This window comes from Cheilinus undulatus, linkage group 20 (assembly GCF_018320785.1).
Source record: "Cheilinus undulatus linkage group 20, ASM1832078v1, whole genome shotgun sequence".
Lineage (NCBI taxonomy): Eukaryota > Metazoa > Chordata > Actinopteri > Labriformes > Labridae > Cheilinus > Cheilinus undulatus.
In genome coordinates, this window is record NC_054884.1 from 3941626 (window position 1) to 3962088 (window position 20463).

At 41.6% G+C, this 20463-nt stretch overlaps 1 protein-coding gene across 4 annotated transcripts in view; it reads right to left on the reverse strand.

Moving 5' to 3' along the window:
• cacna1g (calcium channel, voltage-dependent, T type, alpha 1G subunit) overlaps positions 1–20463 on the reverse strand; it is a 451566-nt gene that overhangs the window by 256080 nt on the left and 175023 nt on the right. For all 4 annotated transcript variants that reach the window (XM_041814821.1, XM_041814822.1, XM_041814823.1 and 1 more), the window contains exon 4: positions 17233–17366. In XM_041814821.1, coding sequence (XP_041670755.1) covers positions 17233–17366 — 134 coding nt within the window. The remainder of the gene's footprint in view (positions 1–17232; positions 17367–20463) is intronic.

Genomic DNA, 20463 nt, shown 5'->3' on the forward strand with positions numbered 1-20463 from the left:
TAATGTCTTTTTGTAAATTGAGCACAATTTCATTTTATCTCTGTTTTTGCCTTCGATGGTAGGTCATAAAGGGTTAACAGCAGCTCCTATCGGGATATTTTTCCTTAAAAAAGACGAGATAAGCTTAGTTTCTCCTCAGCAGAGACCCCACCCTGCTCTCTAGTCTTGAGTAGTCAGTAAAGGAGAAGTTCACATGACAAATGCAGGCTGTTCGAGCGCTGTGAACCCGGCCAGTCAAAGGCCTTTTATTTATGCCTGTAGTGCTGGGAGTGCTGGGCTACACTGGTTTTATTTTGAAAGTAGAGCTGTCAAAGATTAAAATTTTAAACCACGATTTATCTCAGAATTTCTGTCATTAATCACAACTAATCGCACCCTTATAGGGGGTTTTAAAACTCAGCTATTTTGCATGTTAAATTGTTTTTGTGTCACTTTGGATCTATTGACTTCCTGGTTGGATACAGGACTTATTTTCCATCACTTTAGCTGCTCTGACATGCTGATGCAACTAAACCAAAGTGTTGTGAAAGGCATGAAAAAGCGTGCAATTAATCATGATTTAAAAATATTAGTGCACTAATTGTGGACCTTAGTTAATCTCCATTAAAGCATGATGCTCTTAATGCCTTCAGTGTAATGCTCAGGGCCCACAGCTGTATTTTAAAATCCCTACATCATATTTACTCTCAGTGCTGTCACATACACTGCCTGGCCAAAAAAAAAAGTCGCCACCAAAAAAAGGTCAAACACTCAAATATTTCGTTGGACCGCCTTTAGCTTTGATTACAGCATGCATTCGCTGTGGCATTGTTTCCATAAGCTTCTGCAATGTCACAAGATTTATTTCCATCCAGTGTTGCATTAATTTTAATATTGATGATGGGAGAGTCTGACCGCTGCGCAAAGCCTTCTCCAGCACATCCCAAAGATTCTCAGTGGGGTTAAAGTCTGGACTCTGTGGTGGCCAATCCATGTGGGAAAATGATGTCTCATGCTCCCTGAACCACTCTTTCACAATTTGAGCCCGATGAATCCTGGCATTGTCATCTTGGAATATGCCCGTGCCACTAGGGAAGACAAAATCCATTGTTTAAGAAATGAGAAGTTACTCATTGCATCAGCTGGGGTTAAATAACTTGTTGCCAGCTGAAAGATAATTGCCCATGCAGTAATTATCCAATAGGAGGCTTGTACCTATTTGCTTAGTTAAATCCCATATGTATTGCACCACCAACATTCAGATGCTGGTTAATATCTCTTCATGTAAGAGGAGCAGCGATGCACCTCTGATGTGATCAGCTAAGCCTCAGCTCAAACAAGAGTATTGACTTTGTGCTCATGGAGCTTTAATGAACGCTGCGTTCATGTGAAATAAACTGTTGCTGCAGCATGCTCTGCTCCTGAACTACATCCCTGTCAAACATTCTGCTCACAGCCTCTTATATAATATCTGTAGCATCCTCCTGTCTCTTCCCAGAAGCCCTCACCCTTCTGCCTTACTTCCTCGGTCCCTCCATCCGACTGATAATGTATTGCCGATCTGCTGACCTACTTGTAGTGGGAAGATAATCTAGCTAATGGAGGAGAACCCATGGCGGATAAGGACGCCAGGAAGAAATAATACAGCAGTCCAGTCCTGCCGCGGTTCAGGGCGAGCTTACAGATAGAGAGAGGGAGAGACTGAGAGAACTACTGATGGATTTCCAACAGCAGACAGTTTATTTAATGGCCATCATTGTTCATGCTGTATCCTTGTCTGTGTCCTCTCTCTCTCTCTCTCTCTCTCTCCCAGACTTCAGCATCCCTCATTCACTCTCTCTCTGCCTCTCTCTCTCCCCATACAATGCTGTCATCATTCAAACACACTTATGTGGCTTTGTGTTTGAGCTGAGATGAGAAAACTGATATGAGTAGGTCTGCAGGATTAGCTGTGAGCTCAGAGAATGAGGGAGGGAAACAACCTGCCTCTGCTTCTAGAGGAAATATGACCGCCACACAAAAGCAATCCAGACACTATTTAATCTCATAAACAACCACTAACACCTTTATAGTTACTGAATGTTTGAAGGTTGAACAGCTGAGACAGAACATTACAATTGTAGTTAAGGTGAAATGAAACCAAAGCGCTCTGTTCTACACCCGGCATGGAGCATGTCTCTGATATTTCTCACATTGTTAAAGCAGAAGAGCTGGTGCTCTCCCATCCATAAGACCTCCAAAACCCTGATCTAAACTCTATGGTGCAGTGTAATCCTGCTACTTGGAGGATGCAGAGATGGACTGATAACCGAACTTCTTCCACAAACAAAGATTGCCGTAGTTTTATGGAGTACAGTCAGAAAGCTGTCAGATCCCCTTCACTTTTTCTTATTTCCTTACGTTGCTTCCTGATGATACAGTAGTTAGAATGCTTTTTCTCTCTCATTAATCTACACTCAGTACCCCACGTTGACAGAAGCATCCAGACCCTGTACTCGTTCTTTAGTTGAAGCACCTTTGGCGGTAATTACGGCCCCAGCCACAGAATTTGCCATGCCCCTAATCGCCCAGAGAATGGGCCTGAATCAATGCTGGATCAGCAGCACTGGTGTTAGCAAACTAACAAGCTGAAAAGTGTGTCAACCGATTATTGGGTTCTGATGTTGGAATGATTTCTTTTTGGTACTTTTTAACCACTTTCCCTGTTTTTCCATCCTTTGTTGCCACACCTTTTTGCCATTTTTAACCAATTTTTGCTGTTTTTTCCCATTTTTGACACATTTATCTCATTTTGTCCTTTTTCACTCATTCCTGCTACCTTATTTAGCAACTTTTTGCTGTATGTTTTTTTGTTTTGCCTTTTTATCCACTCATTTGCCCATTTCTGCTCCAGCTCTTTGCAGCTTTTTGTCTATTTTGCCTCCTTTTGCCATATTAATGCCCATTTTTTCCACTTCTTGGTGCTTTTTGACCATTTTTGCCACTTTTCACCAAACGTTCCCCACTTTTTAAATCTTCTGTGCCACTTTTATCCCAGGTTTGCTCTTTTTTGCCCTTTTTTTTCACTTTTTCAAAACCACTTAATTTTACCATGCCCCCTTTTTCCCATTCCTGGTACCTTTTTGTTACCTTTAGTCTTCACCCTTTTGCCATTTTTTGCCTGTTTCTGCAACTTTTTGCTGCATTTAATCCATTTTTTGCTGCCTCCACTGATTTCTGCCACTTTGAGCCTATTCCATTCTGCTTTTTGCCCACTTTCATCACTTTGAGCCCATTTATGCATCATTTGTTTACTATTTAAACCCATTCTTACCACTTTCCCCCATTTTCTTCCCCATTTTTTTTCCACTATCATTGAATTTTTCACTATATTAAAAAAAAAAAAAAAAAACTTGAGTCAGTTTATTCTGTTTTATTTTCTGGCATTCTGACGTGCAGGTCATGGCCTCGCTATAAAGTCTGACATTACTTTCCTAAAAGTTCAGTGCATCCATCTTTACTGTTAACAATAAAAAACTATAAAAAAGTAAATTCTGTTTTAATAAAAGTGGTTTACATTTTTAAAAAAGGCTATATTGTTCTACAGAATAATGACATTTATTTTGTGTTGCTTTTATAAGAGTGGTTATAATTCAGGTTAATTAAATATGGTTATCACAGCTTAACTTACAATGCACCATGATTTTGCTGACCTTCATGGGCCCCCAGTTTGGCTGGGACCCAGAAAGCTCTCTCCTGTATCCCCCTTATGGCTGACCTTGATTACAGCCTCCAGTCTTTTTGAATATGACACATCAAGCTTTGCACACCGGGACTGTGGTATTTCCCGACATTCTTCTTTGAAAATTCTCTAAATCTCAGTCGGGTTGGATGGAGATATCGGTGGATAACCATTTTCAGGTCTCTCCAGAAAGAAAAAGTCAGGTCTCTGGCTGGGCCCCTAAAGGACATTCACAGAGCCGTCCCTTAGCCACTCCTGTGTTTAGGGTCATTTTCACGTTGGAAGGTGAACTTTCAACCCAGACTGAGGTCCTGAGCACTGTGGGACAGGTTGAGGATCTCTGTACTCTGTTTAGAACTGAAGCCAAGCAGTTGAATATTGATTTAGAGAATCTTTTTCTCAGAATCTGAGGGTCCTTCAGGTGTTTTTCTGCAAACTCTAAGCAGGCTTTCATGTGTTTTACACTAAGGAGAGGCTTCAGCCACTCTGCCATAAAACCCAGATCAGTGGAGGGCTGCAGAGATGATTGTCCTTCTAAAGCTAATCCTGCCATCAAATATGCTGTAGACCTGAACAGGACATGCCTCTTTTAGAGGCTATTTTTGAAGCTGAGTTGTATAAGGTACATGGAAATATATTAGTGGGATTAGCCTGCAGATATTTCAGTGTGCATTGCCCCTTTAAGCATGACAAGCTTGGGAATAAAATACAGCGCTACAGATGGATCTAGTTTCTCGATGTAATTTAGAGAGTTTAAGGTAAAAATGGGGCTGAGCCTGGCTTTGCACCCCGATTGTTCAACACTCGGATGGCTAAATGTAAAACAAGTCCTGAATCACTTTACACAATATGCTTTATGCCCTCAAATAGGGCCACAATTATTCTCGCTGAAAGCATAACTCAGTTTTCTTCTCCATCTCTGATGGCATGCTGTATATTTCTATCTTCCTACGTTTTTTGTCTCCCTTTTTCCCTTTTTCGCCCCCGCGCTCCCTCTGTCCTCTTTTTTTTCCTTCTTCTTCTTCCACTGCCCGCTAAACTTGGCTGGAGCTGATTCAAAGAGTCATCAATAAATCATGAAGAGAAGAAAAGAGAAGACACTGAGGATTAGGTTCTGTCCTTCTCTCTGAGACTCAATCAAAGGTCTGAAATCTAAGAGGATGTGTTGAATATTTAAAGGTGCTAAGCTTGCATTTAAAGTGTCAGGATATCATTTTTAATTTAACAGTGTTGTGTTTGTATGAGCATCTTTTCTGATTTGGACCATGGTCTAAATTTAAGGTGCAACTTTTGTCTCCATTGTGCCAGCTTTTTTTTGTGACTCTTACTCTTAGAAGTGTTTTGGCAGCATCTGAGATTTATCTCCACTTGATTGGTTTTTGTTTTGTTCAACTTTAACATTTACTTTTCTGAGAAACTCAAAGCTTTGCAGTCATATCAAATCAGATATGACCTGATGCAGAGGAGTGGGTGACATCTGATGTCTCAATGTCACAGAATTTTAACCCTGCAAAGCCGATGGACTGGCCAGATTCCATGTCTATCATCAGGCAGATCCATCCTACAAAACTCCAATCTAAAACAGTCCGGTCTGACGTTGGAGCGGACCAATCAGTGACCTTTGAGGACAGTAAGGTGGTAGCTGCAGGTTGCACTGTAAGCCAGCATAGCTTTTTGGTAGAAAATGTTTTTGCTCCTCTTCTGATTCGTTCTGGCATGAGTTTGCAATAGTATTGGGCTGGGTTTAACCCTCAGGCATCAATAGGGACATTTTTGTCCATTTGGGTTAATGTTTCCTCTTTCAATTGCTCTAATAGGTCAGGGGAACACTGAAACAAATTTACTACCCTTTAAAGCCATTGAGGACAAAATGTCCACTTCCAAAAAAACTGCTAGAAAAACTTTTTTTTATCTGTTTAGTTTATTTATTTATTTATTTTTTGCATAAATCTCTTAAACAACTTCAGCTGTGCTCAAAACTACCAAACATTAAATCACTTTGAGGATTTTAACCCTTTAAATGCCAGTTTGATTACTTATGATGGCTGATTTAAGTGATGAACAGTAAAAATGACCAATTTGACTATTTTTCTCAAAAATGAAACCATAATACAACAGAATGCATGATCATATCATGCAATGGCTATGAGATCAAAAAAATGTGGTTTGAATGGGAGTCAGTGGGAAGTCTTTGTCCACACTAACTTGAAAGGGTTGTGCATTTTAAATCAGATGCTACATAAAAACTGATAATGCATCAGAGTCAATATTTTGGCCAATGTTTGACACACCCAGGACTGATTTACAGAAACGCCCCCACCCCCCCAACATTAGTTTTCTGGATATAATTACTGTTTTGTGTTTCTTTAGAAAAATATGACCGTCCTGTAATCAAACTGGCATCTAAAGGGTTAAAATCATGAAAATAATTCAATAATTGATTGTTTTAATTAGAACTGAAGTTTATCAAAAGATTTGACCAAAAAAAGCAGAAAAAATATTAATGTATACTATTTTTATAGTATTTTGGAAGAGGACGTTTTTGTCCTAAATTACTTATAAAGGTAGTAAATTTTAAATTGGATGCTAGACAAAAACTAAAAATGCATCAAAGTCAATATTTTGGCTACATGTCCATGTTGGATTTAGAAAAAATGCCCCAGCCATCCAACATTTGGTTTGAGGAAGATATCACATTAAGCAATCAAACTGACATTTAAAGGGTTAAAATCCTCAAAATGATTGAATGTTTGGTAGTTTTGAGCACAGCTGAAGTTTTTAAAGAGATTTATGCAAAAAGAAGCAGAAAAAAAGATCAATCTGTTAAGTTTTTATAGCAGTTTTTTGGAAGTGGACATTTTTGTCTTTAATGGCTTCAAAGGGTAATAAATTAAAGTGATGACTGAAGGTTAATTGTACTGTAAGCTGGTATACAACGGCTGACAGTGGATGTAGCTATAGCGGCAGTTTCATTGGAACTTGACCAAAGAATTGCAGTGAAAGCTCTTCTCCCAGCTGGCTTCTGCAAACCTTTGTTTCACCAACTGGCTCTGGTAGTAGTTATCAGCCGTAACAGCTGCTGTGGTCGATTCATTTTGGAGTTGCACATGCCCACTTTGCTTCGTTGCTCTGATTGGCCCCTAATGAATGAAACAGACTGAACTTTCACCCTTCCCAAACCCTTTCAACAGGCCTGAGACACATCCCAGTGGATATGTGAAACAGTCAATCTGGCATGTCAAGTTAACAGAATTTTAATGACAGCACACTTATTGAAAATTTTTCCACACTGACCATTACAAAAGCGGAGTATTTTTCTCCTCGGTGTCCGTCCTCCAACATCTGACCACGTAACCAATCGACAGAAGCCATCGACCCAGCTGCCTCGGCCCATCTTGTTCTCTCTCCGTCTGCCTTTTTCTGTCAATCTATCACCCTTCCTCCCATTCCCTCCTGACTCCCCCACTTCCTCCTCAGTTATCCTTTCTGTCTCTCTCCATGAGAAATCCAGTCACAGACAGAGTGTTAAATCCGATCGATACACTGTGGATAAGATTCCTTGTCTGCAACAGTTAGTGCTGGTACACTGCTATTCAAACTCCCTCTTCTATCGACTGGGTTTCCACTGCACCAATCAATAAGTAAATACATAAATAAATAAAAACACTATAAACAAGTCAGTCATAGAGCTGAGTCCAAATTGTGAGACAGCTCAGCTACACATGGCTTTCCTACAAAACAAACCTGTGTGGGTTGTGTGCACTTGTTAAAAGGAATAGGTAAAAGCAATGCGATGCTGTGGTTAAATGCAAACTAAGGGCTTGTTCTGCAAATGTGCAGCACTGGGCAATACAGGTAGAGAGGCACACAAAGTGATGCAGAACATGTTCTAGTCTGATTGTTTCACATTGGTGATGCTGCAAATAGCTTGTAAACAACAGATCTTAAACTCGACACAAAGATGCAGAATGTTTGTATTGAAGTGGTGCTGCTGTTCTGCCCTCCTGTGGTCTGTTTTCATTCACCGGTCAGCAAATCTAGTTATTAAGTCCCTTTATCATTGCATTAGAGATAGAGAGCAGAGAAGAGAAAAGACGATGTCCTTCATCGTCATCAAAGGCCGGCTCAGATGACATGATTATTTGATCATTCACCATGCCATTAACCTTGCAAAGCAGATGGATTTGCATGTTTCTGGGTTTCTCAGTGGTGAATCCATCTTGCAAAGCTCCCGTCTGAACCGTTTGGGCCCAGCTAGAAAGTGACAGGACCAATCAGCAACGAGGGGCAGTACTTTCAGGCACAGTGGAGTTGTGACGTAAGTAAGCAGTGATAAGAGGCCCATGCCGTTATGGCGGAAGAGATCAGCGTGGATGCTGCTAAAGCGCCAGTTTTATCACAACTTGACAACATTTCGTCGTTTAAAGAAGAACAAAGAACAGCAGTGAGCTGTTTACTTTTCAAAAGTTGTGTACTGACATGTCTACAATCGCCATGGTTCTGCTGTTCTCTATGGAGTTTACTCCTCTGTAGCGGCTAGGTCACGTGTTTTGTTGCTCTGATTGGCCCGTAAAGATGTGACAGACAGAACGTTCATCCAATCACCCTCTGAGTTTTTAGTCAAAGGCTCTGCCCTTTCCCAAACACTGTCTATGGGAGTTTTACCAGATGGGTGTGTGAAACAAATCCATCTGGCGTGTCAGGTTAGTAATTAGCAGAATAAAGGAGGAGCTGGGGTGGAGGAGGGTCGTAAAAAGTAGCAGTTTAAACATGTCAGCATGAGTGTGATTTGCCAATAACGTGCTGAATATATGAATCAGCTGATGAGGGATCAGATGATTTCAGTTATATGGAAGCGGTTGTCGCTGTGGCCTGCCTGGATTTACTCTAACATATAAGAGGCTATTTTGTATAGATAAGGTTTTGGCTTGGTCTTAGGTGTTATTGAAAACCACTGACTGAAACCATGGAATAGTTACACCAAACCCTCCATTAGAAGAAGATTGGAAATAACAGCTTTTATAGCTGAAACTATTCGGTGTAGATCTCTGCCAGCTCTGTCAAAGAGAGGATCTGCTTTCTTCTGTGTTCACATAATGCAGCAGAATTGAACTCTGACAGGTGAAGGAAAGCTTAACACAACTTCTCTGTAGCCATTAAACAGCCTGAAGGAAGTTTTCCATCCACACAAGGTGCTGTCATCAGCTGTTTCACACTTTTCACACATTCAGCAGAAGGCAGATGCAAGTTTATGATTAAGAGCAGACTAAGCTAAACAAAGTCAAAAGAAATATCGAGTGTATAGAGGGCAGACGCATTTTCAACACGACATGTGACAAAGTTTTTATAGAAATATAAATCGCCGTTTGTCAGCAGGGTCTTCTCTTCGAGCACACTGACTGTGGGAAAGAAGTACATCCATCCTGCATTCTCTCAACCGCTCACTAGCCAGGATCTCTCTGCACATCTCTCTTCCTCTTCACACTCCACCTGTTTGGTACACTCATCCCTCCATCACTGCCGCCTGTCTCCCTCCTGACACGGAGGTGATTAGGAGGAGAGTACAGACTTGCTGAAAAAGCAGCTTAGCTGTAATTATCGTCTTAGAAGGAAACAAACAGTTCATCAGAGCCTTCCTCTGCAGGCTCACCAACTGTTGCCAGGTTATATTACATGCCCACAACCAGCTGTTTCCTTGGTTACCATTGTCTCCGTTAGGCTGGAGACTCCCTGCACAGATGAGATTATTCTCCAAAAATGCCAACATTGTGTAACCCGTGCATGGAAACAGATGAACATACATACTCTCATGTATGCTCAGACCATCATTCAGAGGTTAGCCAGCATTCATGCAGAGGAGAAACAGTTAATTTCACGCTGAGTGTTTTCTGGTATGCTCTGAATAGTCCATGCTTTGATTAACACATCAAACTGATGGCTAGCTGTTTTAATCTGTAGTGACATAAACTCTAGTAATTTAAAATCTCACTGAGCCAAACTGTGTTGGTGCGTAATCCTCTGTGTTGATTTTAACAGAGAAGTCACCTTCAGCTCCACTTGTAGACACAGGTCTGAAGCATACTAACTTTGGGAACAACTATGAACATAAAAGTGTCTGCACTGCTGCAATGACCTACTTTCCCCCACCAGTTCATAATGGTTTCATTAATATGCATCCTAGTGGAATATCTTATTCATCAAAGCTGGAATAACCCTCCTAACAGTGAAATTTTATCTGATGTTATTGTCTGTTGCTGTAGTTTAATTGTGAATATTCTTTAATGGCCGTTTTATTACGTACTGGAAAAGAGCCTGAATATCAGCCGTAAAGGTAATTCTCACCCACTGTCCTCTGGAACTTTGAGACTGGTTATGGTGTATCCCGAGCTGGGAGGAACAACGAGCTAACTTTATGATCTATAATAAAATTTAAAGATTTGCACTGATTAAATCATCCAGGTGTAAAGGACAAGAAGAATCAAATAAAAGGAGTGCAAAGATAAAGATGAGGGATGCCATATGACCTAGGGATGACCCCGTACTGATCACCTGAGCACCGTTACGCAGGCCCACCCACAGAATTAGCCTGGCCTCTGATAAACCCAGAGAATGGCCCCTGATAAACCCAGAGAATGGCCCCTGATAAACCCAGAGAATGGACCCTGATAAACCCAGAGAATGGCCCCTGATAAACCCAGAGAATGGACCCAGATAACCCCAGGGAATGGCCCCTGATAAACCTGGAGAATGGCCCCTGATAAACCTGGAGAATGGACCCTGATAAACCCAGAGAATGGCCCCTGATAAACCCAGAGAATGGCCCCCTGATAAACCCAGAGAATGGACCCTGATAAACCCAGAGAATGGACCCTGATAAACCCAGAGAATGGACCCTGATAAACCCAGAGAATGGCCCCTGATAAACCCAGAGAATGGCCCCTGATAAACCCAGAGAATGGACCCTGATAAACCCAGAGAATGGCCCCTGATAAACCCAGAGAATGGCCCCTGATAAACCCAGAGAATGGACCCTGATAAACCCAGAGAATGGCCCCTGATAAACCCAGAGAATGACCCCAGATAAACCCAGAGAATGGCCCCTGATAAACCTGGAGAATGGACCCTGATAAACCCAGAGAATGGCCCCTGATAAACCCAGAGAATGGCCCCCTGATAAACCCAGAGAATGGACCCTGATAAACCCAGAGAATGGACCCTGATAAACTCAGAGAATGGCCCCTGATAAACCCAGAGAATGGCCCCTGATAAACCCAGAGAATGGCCCCTGATAAACCCAGAGAATGACCCCTGATAAACCCAGAGAATGGCCCCTGATAAATCCAGAGAATGGACCCTGATAAACCCAGAGAATGACCCCTGATAAACCCAGAGAATGGACCCTGATAAACCCAGAGAATGACCCCTGATAAACCCAGAGAATGGGCCCTGATAAACCCGTAGAATGGCCCCTGATAAACCCAGAGAATGACCCCTGATAAACCCGGAGAATGGCCGCTGATAAATCCAGAGAATGGCCCCTGATAAACCCAGAGAATGGCCCCTGATAAATCCGTAGAATGGCCCCTGATAAACCCAGAGAATGGGCCCTGATAAACCCAGAGAATGACCCCTGATAAACCCGGAGAATGGCCGCTGATAAATCCAGAGAATGGCCCCTGATAAACCCAGAGAATGGCCCCTGATAAATCCGTAGAATGGCCCCTGATAAACCCAGAGAATGGGCCCTGATAAACCCGTAGAATGGCCCCTGATAAACCCAGAGAATGACCCCTGATAAACCCGGAGAATGGCCGCTGATAAATCCAGAGAATGGCCCCTGATAAACCCAGAGAATGGACCCTGATAAACCCAGAGAATGGCCCCTGATAAACCCAGAGAATGGACCCGGATAAACCCAGAGAATGGGCCCTGATAAACCAGGAGAATGGCCCCTGATAAACCCAGAGAATGGCCCCTGATAAACCCAGAGAATGGGCCCTGATAAACCCAGAGAATGGCCCCTGATAAATCCAGAGAATGGGCCCTGATAAACCCAGAGAATGGCCCCCTGATAAACCCAGAGAATGGACCCTGATAAACTCAGAGAATGACCCCTGATAAACCCGGAGAATGGCCCCTGATAAACCCGGAGAATGGCCCCTGATAAACCCAGAGAATGGCCCCTGATAAACCCAGAGAATGGCCCCTGATAAACCCAGAGAATGGACCCTGATAAACCCAGAGAATGGACCCTGATAAACCCAGAGAATGACCCCTGATAAACCCAGAGAATGGGCCCTGATAAATCCAGAGAATGGCCCCTGATAAACCCAGAGAATGGCCCCTGATAAATCCGTAGAATGGCCCCTGATAAACCCAGAGAATGGGCCCTGATAAACCCGTAGAATGGCCCCTGATAAACCCAGAGAATGACCCCTGATAAACCCGGAGAATGGCCGCTGATAAATCCAGAGAATGGCCCCTGATAAACCCAGAGAATGGACCCTGATAAACCCAGAGAATGGCCCCTGATAAACCCAGAGAATGGACCCGGATAAACCCAGAGAATGGGCCCTGATAAACCAGGAGAATGGCCCCTGATAAACCCAGAGAATGGCCCCTGATAAACCCAGAGAATGGGCCCTGATAAACCCAGAGAATGGCCCCTGATAAATCCAGAGAATGGGCCCTGATAAACCCAGAGAATGGCCCCCTGATAAACCCAGAGAATGGACCCTGATAAACTCAGAGAATGACCCCTGATAAACCCGGAGAATGGCCCCTGATAAACCCGGAGAATGGCCCCTGATAAACCCAGAGAATGGCCCCTGATAAACCCAGAGAATGGCCCCTGATAAACCCAGAGAATGGACCCTGATAAACCCAGAGAATGGACCCTGATAAACCCAGAGAATGACCCCTGATAAACCCAGAGAATGGGCCCTGATAAACCCAGAGAATGGGCCCTGATAAACCCATGGAATGACCCCTGATAAACCCAGAGAATGGCCCCTGATAAACCCAGAGAATGGACCCTGATAAACCCAGAGAATGGCCCCTGATAAACCCAGAGAATGGACCCTGATAAACCCAGAGAATGGGCCCTGATAAACCCAGAGAATGGCCCCTGATAAACCCAGAGAATGGCCCCTGATAAACCCAGAGAATGGCCCCTGATAAATCCAGAGAATGGGCCCTGATAAACCCAAAGAATGGCCCCTGATAAATCCAGAGAATGGCCCCTGATAAACCCAGAGAATGGCCCCTGATAAACCCAAAGAATGGACCCCTCTCAGCGTCAATTTATTGATGGTATCAGTGTATGTGTGTTGGATCACTAGCATTGGAGCCTGCATCCTGGCTTACAGTTTCCTCCTTTTTGGACTTTTTTTTTTTTTTTTGCTTTTATCTCATTTTGCACTTTTCACCAATTTCTTCCACTTTATTAACCACTTTTTACATTTTTTTTTGCCTTTTTTGCCACTTTTTGGTAATTTAGGCAACATCTATTTGAAACTTTTTGCCTGCTGTAGGCTGCTTAAGTCATTTTTTGTGCTTTGCAACTTTTTGTCTATTTTTAGCCACATTAAGCTGCATTTCAACCATTTCACCACTTTACCCCTTTTTTTTGCCCATTTATGCAAAATATTTTTGCAACTTTATGCCTACTTTAGCTGTATCCATATTTTGTCCATTTTTGCTGCTAATTTTGCCGATTTCCTGCCTTTTTGCAATGTTCAAAACTTTGAGCCTTTTTTGCCCATTTATGCCACGTTTGTCTGTTTTTGCTGCATTTTACCGATCTTTGCCGGTTTTTTTTACCCATTTCTCGCCACCTTTTGTCAATGTTTTTCAACTTTTTGCCCATTTTTTGACACTTATTGACCTTTTTAATCCATTTTTGCTGCATTCAGCCCCTTTTTGCCCATTTCTTATCACTGGTTGTCATTTTTTTTGCCGCTTTCACCCATACTTTGTCACTTTGAGCCCATATTTGAATTTTTCCACTTCTTGCCCATTTTCTTACTTCTTTTTGCCACCTTACCCCATTTTTTCAGATTTAACCCATTCTTGCCATTTTCCCCCATTTTCGTCTCTTTTCACAATTATTCAGTCATTCATTAATTCCCCCAAAAGTTGTCTCTGTTTCTCTTATTGTCTGGCATCCTGGCATTTGTGCACATCATGGCAGCTACAGTATAAAGTGTAACAATACTTTCCTAATAGTTCAGAGCGTCCTTTCACATTGTTAACATCGCAAATAAAAAGGTCATTCTGTTTTAACAAAAGGGGTTTCCACTTTATTAGAAGTAAACTTTATTGTATAAGGAAATTCATGTTTTGTTGCTTTCATTAGAGTGGCTATCACTCAGGTTAAAAACAAAATACTATCACAGCTTAACTTAACAATAGACCATGATTTTGCTGGCTTTCATGGCCCCCCAGTTTGACTGGGCCCCAGAAAGCTCTCCCCTTTTATCCCCCCTTATGGGCAGCCTTGCTGATACCTGTACCAATGCCAATAATGAACATAGTTTGTGAGGAGGGTAGTTTGTAGGGTAACACACATGATCTGCAGCTATAAATATTTATTTTAAGCATTTAGCATATAGCTGTTATTTATTTTTGTTGGAGTGGCTGTTCTGGGATCGGCCTGCCCTCCCACGAGCCTATGTGGAAGGCATCAAGCATCCTGCTCTTCCTATGCCAATAAGGAAAACTTAAGGCCGGGAGAAAAGCAGAAGAAACCCAGACACTGATTAAGTCAGGAGCAGAATGAAGGAGGAGCTGGGGCGGAGGAGCAGCATGCAGAGAGAGCAGCAGAACGTGTCCAGATAAGAGCAATTTAAATAAGGCAGCATGACAGCGAGTTTTTGACCTCAAGGTCAAGCTCACATGGGTTATGGAGCAGGACAATGATCCCAAACACACCAGCAAGTCCACCTCTGAATGGTTTAGAGAAATAAATGATGGTTTTGGAGCGGCCTACTATGATCTATACTGAAAAAAACACCTGATGATGTTTTGAACTGTCTTTTATGAGTATTGCTGTGTAAACGTAGATCAAATTGATCCATCTCTGCTTCTGACAAACACACAAATACTGTAGTTGTGGACAACCCTCAACAGGCCGAATCATGACGTTTCTGCATTCTTCATATTCAAACCAACCATGACCACTATACACTTCTGTATGTGTAAAGTGTCATGACACAACTTTGGATGTCATCCAATTTAAGGACTAAATTGACCTGAAATGGCTTGGGTGGTCACACATATGCATGGGAGGAAATGTGCAGAGTTCCCGCTGATGGACGACAGAAGCTGCGGCAGAAGGATAGCATTAAAAACCAGCAGGGAATAAAGTGTGATGAAAATGTCAGACCAAAAGCAGCAGGCTATGTCCTGTAACATGTTTAATCAAATTACAGTGTGTGCATGGCTGTGTGGGCATCTGTGTGTGTGTGTGTCACTGTGACGCTCCAAGGCCAGTGTGTTAATAATACTGTACTCAGGTACTTTTATCCACTCCCAGTAAAGCTTGAGTATACAGAGGAGAAGGCTGGTGTTACTGAGAGGACTGCTTCTACCAGCTTCTAGCAATGAAAGGGTGTCATGTGATGTGCTTTAAGGGCAGGCGGTAAGCTTGCAGCTCCTTGGATTCTAGCTGCAAACATTTCCTACATGTCTGGGTGGGTCTTTTTATAACTGCAATTCTAAAAAAGTTGGTGCACTGTGTAAAATGTAAATGGAAACTGAATGAAATGATTTGCAGATCACATAAACCCATATTTAATTTACACCTGAGAATGAGCTCAGTTGAATTTGTTGACAGCAGCATATCTCAAAAACGTAAGGACAGGGCCATGTTTACCACTGTGTAGCATCCTCTCTCCTTTTAAAAAACACTGTAAATGTCTGGGAAGTGAGGAGACTAAATGCTAGGGGAGGAATGTTGTCCCATTCTTGTCTGAAGTATTCTAGCTGCTAAACAGTCCTTGGTCTTCTTTGCTGGGTTTTCCTTTAATGATGTTCTGATGGACTGCACACAGGCTAGTTCAGCACACAGACTCTTCTCCTGTGAAGCCATGCTGTTGTGATGTACTGTGGTATGTGGTTGGCTTAAATAATCAAGGCCTTCTCTGAAAGAGACGTTGTCTGGATGTAAGCATATGTTGCTCTAAACCCTCTGTCTATGTTTCAGCATTGATAGTGCCATTCCTGATGTGTAAGCTGCCCCCACCATACGCCACTGATCATCAACTGGTGGCCTGAGGGCCATATCAGGCCCCCAAAGCTTCCTGTCCAGCCCCCAGAAAATTGTTAAATTCAGAAAAAAAGGAGAAGAAGATGTGGTTTAAAGATGATCTTTTGGCTTTAAATGTGTGCAGCTGTTAAATCCATCTCAAAAAACATTGAAATTAAAACAATTTTAAAATGACTTAATATTTAATCTGTTTTTACAGAAATTCACTTGCCAGCCATTGTTAGTTAATACTTTTTAACTGGGTAAGACTGGCAGAGAAGTCTCAAAAATGTCCAGATAAAGTGGTGGAAAGGGGTTAGAGATGGCAAAAATGGATGAGAAGTGTCAAAATGGGTAGTTTAGCGGCACAAGGGGACAAAAAAAGTGGTGGGAAAAGTGGAAGAAAGAGGTAAAAATGTGGCAAAAAATTGGAAGAAGAGAAAAAAGGACAAAGGGTATCAAAAATGGGTTTAAGTGACAACGGTGGTGCAAAAAGTAATGCAAATGGCTTGAAAAGTAGCAAAAATGGATCTTAGAGTGGCACAAAGGGATAAAACATGAAGGAAGAGTGGTTTAAAAGGGGTTAAAGTATGGCAAATATGGGGTCAAAGAGTCAAAAAGGGGCAAAATCAGCAAACTAGCTACTACTAACCACCAAGATCCCCAAGATCACCACCATCCACTCCTGATCTGATCCTGATCTGTCCCATGCAGCCAGAGAAGTCTCCAGATTCTCTGAACCTTTTGATGATATCAATTTCTAGATGCAGTTTTTTGCAGATTGATAAACCCCTGCACATCTTTACTTTTGAGAGACTCTTCCTCTTTAAAATGCTCCTTTTACACCCAGTCATGTTACTGATCTGTTGCTACCTAACCTTATCAGTTGCAAAATTCCCCTCAAGATGTTTTCATTAGTACCACTTACTTTTCCAGCCTTTTGTTGTCTCTACTGTTCTGAGATGTGTTGCTGCCATCAAATTTAAAATGATCTAATATTTTTTTTTTATGAAATTGTGAATAAAACTGGTTTATGAGATTTGCAAATCATTGCATTCTGCTTTATTTACATTACACGGCGCCCCAACTTTTTTGGAATTGGGGTTGTATGAATCCTCACTCCATCCCTGCACTCTTAAATCCTACCTACCAGAGTGATTGCCATTGAAATGAGCTGCATGTGCGTTTCCACCCCTTCTTGTGCAGGCCTCCAGTGTTTCTGCAGGCTGAAGTTTGGCCACCTCTGTCTGTTTGTGTGCTCTGTGTTTGCACTTGCATAACTCACCCAGCCACAACTATGAAGAAGTCCAAGCGGTTCCACGTGTCTCCAAGGTAACATTTCTTGCCAAAAATCCCCAGAGCCACCATCTTGATCACCATCTCAATGGCAAAGAATGCAAAGATGAAGTCATCAAAGTCCTGTTCAAAGACACAAAACAAAAAAGCATTATTATATGAAGTCATGTGATCCATGGCTGGTACTGTGTAAAAAGATCTCTGGACTTGTGTCATGTGTGGGTGGAATATAAATGTTTGTATCAAATTTTAAGGGGATTCAAAAAACATGGTTGCAGAAATTTCACTCTGTACTGGAACATCTCATCACGATGCTTGAAGAGAAACTAAACCCAGAGTTTGAGCTGAGGTTCTCCTACCCTGGAATTTCAAAACAAGCCTCTAGAGCAGTGGTTCTCAACCTTTTCAGCCCAGGACCCCCAAAATAAAGGTGCCAGAGACCAGGGACCCCCACTGTACCTGAAGGTGGTTGAACACAGCCATGCACATTCAAGAACAGTCATGTGGAGACAAGGCTGTCCACAAGGAGGGATAAAAGGGGAGGTTTCTGGGACTCTGCCAAACTGGGGGCCCATGGAGGTCAGCAAAATCATGGTCCATTTAAAAGTTAAGCTGTGAAAACCAGATTTTATATTTGACCTAAATAATAATCACTCTTATCGAAGAAAAAAAAATCTCTTTCTTTTCATTTGTGTAGTAAATAACCTTCTTAAAATTAAATAACTTGTTAAAAACACATTTAAGATGGGTGAAAAATTGCTTAAATTAGTGAATGACCAAAATAACCAAAAATGGATTAGATTGGCAAGAATGGGCACAAAAAGTGGTAAAAGTGGATTTAAAAGTGGTGAAATGGCTTTAAAGTGCAAAAAATTGAGGGGAATTAGGTGGACTGGTATGAAAAAAATATATAAACTGGCAAAAATAAGATAACTGTGGTTAGGGGTGTAAAAAGTGGTTAATAGTAGCAAGGAGGCAACAATAGGCAGAGGGTGGCGAGAATTGGTTTAGAACTGACAAAAACGGGCAGAAAAAAGTGGTGGAAAGGGTATAAACTCGACACAAATGGGTTTTAAGTGGCAAAAATGTGCTAAAATTGGCAAATGTGGTATTAAAAAGTGATAGTGAAGGGTTAAAATTTGGAAAAATTGGTGTAAATTGACAACAGTGTAATTTAGAAATTTTTTTTTTTTTTTTGGAAGCCATCTGGAGACCCCCTCTCAGTGTCTCGCGACACCCAATGGGATCCCGACCCCAAGGTTGAGAACCACTGCTCTAGAACATCATGGAACAGAGAGACACTGCCTGTCCCCCATCATTCTGCATGCATGCAGAGAAAGACGCGAGCTACATGGGGAAAGACAAGCTAATCGGCAAAAATAAATCCTCTAAATCAGTTGTTTGGAGATGGTTCAGGTTCAAAGTTCCAGACAAGGAGCAGAACAATGAGCAGAGAGTGTCAAAAACATGTTGCAACAAAAGGTTGTAGCATGATGCATCTGTTCCACCATTTACAGCAGCAGCACAAATGCAGCATGAAGAGCGTGTAAACCTCAGTGGTGCAACCCAGAATCTGAAAACTCTGCAGCCGTCTACACCAGGACAATCATCGCTGCAAGCGTCATTAAGCAGTGCAGTGCTATAGGAGAAGGTGGAGGGTTGGGAGTCCTTGTCTCCAAGCCACCTCTATTCCACGGGATTATGCTGGAAAGGTCAGTTAGGTTTAGGGTTAATTCTAGCAGCTAATTCTAATTTTAGTCTTAGTTTTAGTCTTTAAATGAAATGCATTTTAGTTTTAGTCACATTTTAATCATTTCTACCCCTTTTAGTTTTATGTCTTATTTTAGTCGACAAAAACTCAAAATATTTTAGTCTAGTTTTACTCCATAAAAAGTCCTTACATTTTAGTCTTAACTTTTAGTCTAAGCATTTATTTTCTGTCTAATTCTGGTACCAAATCATGGTAATGTGTTCTCTGCACCCTGCTAAACCTAGGGACCCTGCTTTCCACAGTAGAGAAATATCACAGGTGTTGAATGTCTGATGAAAGCTACATTAAATTTTAGTCTAGTTTTAGTCATCTTGACAAAAACTAAATGTAGTTTTTGTCACGGAAACAAAAAGCTGTTGACAAACATTTTTAGTTACAGTTTTAGTCGCTGAAATTAACACTGGTTCAGAAGTACATCCACAGATAAATATGCATAGATGCAAACCCATGTCCATACATACTACCATAATAATATCTGCATTAAAACACTGTATACACATTCATTCATGCTCTCATAGAATTTATATAAACAATTAGAAGAAGTAGTCAGCATTTAAAACACACAAAGAAGAAAAGTTCTCTCGATGTGCCACATGCAGTCATGTCATTCTTTTTCCAGCAGGTTTTTAGTAAAAGTTCTCACTACAGGTGCTGGAAAAAAAAAAAAAAAAAAAAAACTCTTCAGCAGCATCAGAAATCCCCTCTAAGGTAAAGAAATCCCTCATCTCTCCTCTCACAGCTGCATCCATCACTACTGATGACCTCTGGTGAAAGGTCATCATGTGACGTTTACTGGCTCAATTTATTTATTTATTTATTTTCTTTTTGTTAAGCTGAATAAATTTTCAGAAAATGTATCTATTAATTTGATTGGGCCAAAACAGGCTGCAATGCATGACCTTCTAAATGAAATTAAATAACATAAAAAAATGATAATAATAACATAAAGGGCACTTTGGATCTGTCTGCACTACCTTCTCTCAGCTGTCTGAACACAGTGGTTTAGGTTGGTATTGAAGGATTTCTCTGTGATGTCCAGTGTCTGAGTTCCTGTGTGGGTCTATCTGCTCTCTTCATATTGACACATGCTGGACTGTCAGGGATGGAGTTGATCAGTTTTGTGTTTTAGTGCTGATTATCTCCCTCCCCTCCTCTCTCTCTCTCTCTCTCCTGTGCTGCAGGCTGATGCTCCTCCTCTGCAGCTCCGGGTGAAGCTCAGCTGAAGATGATCAGAGATCGAGGCCTGCAGCCTGAGGAGCAGAGCAGTAAAGGAAGCAGGCGGTCTGTAGACATTTTCTCCTTAGTCGTGGACATTTGTTCTTATTGGCGAAGGAACATCGGCTTCTGTTTTTCATTAGCTTGTTTGTCGAAGAAGTTTGTTTTCAGTTAATTAGACCTTTAGTACTGGTAATATATTTCCCATTTATTTGTCTTTTTCTTCTCTCTGTT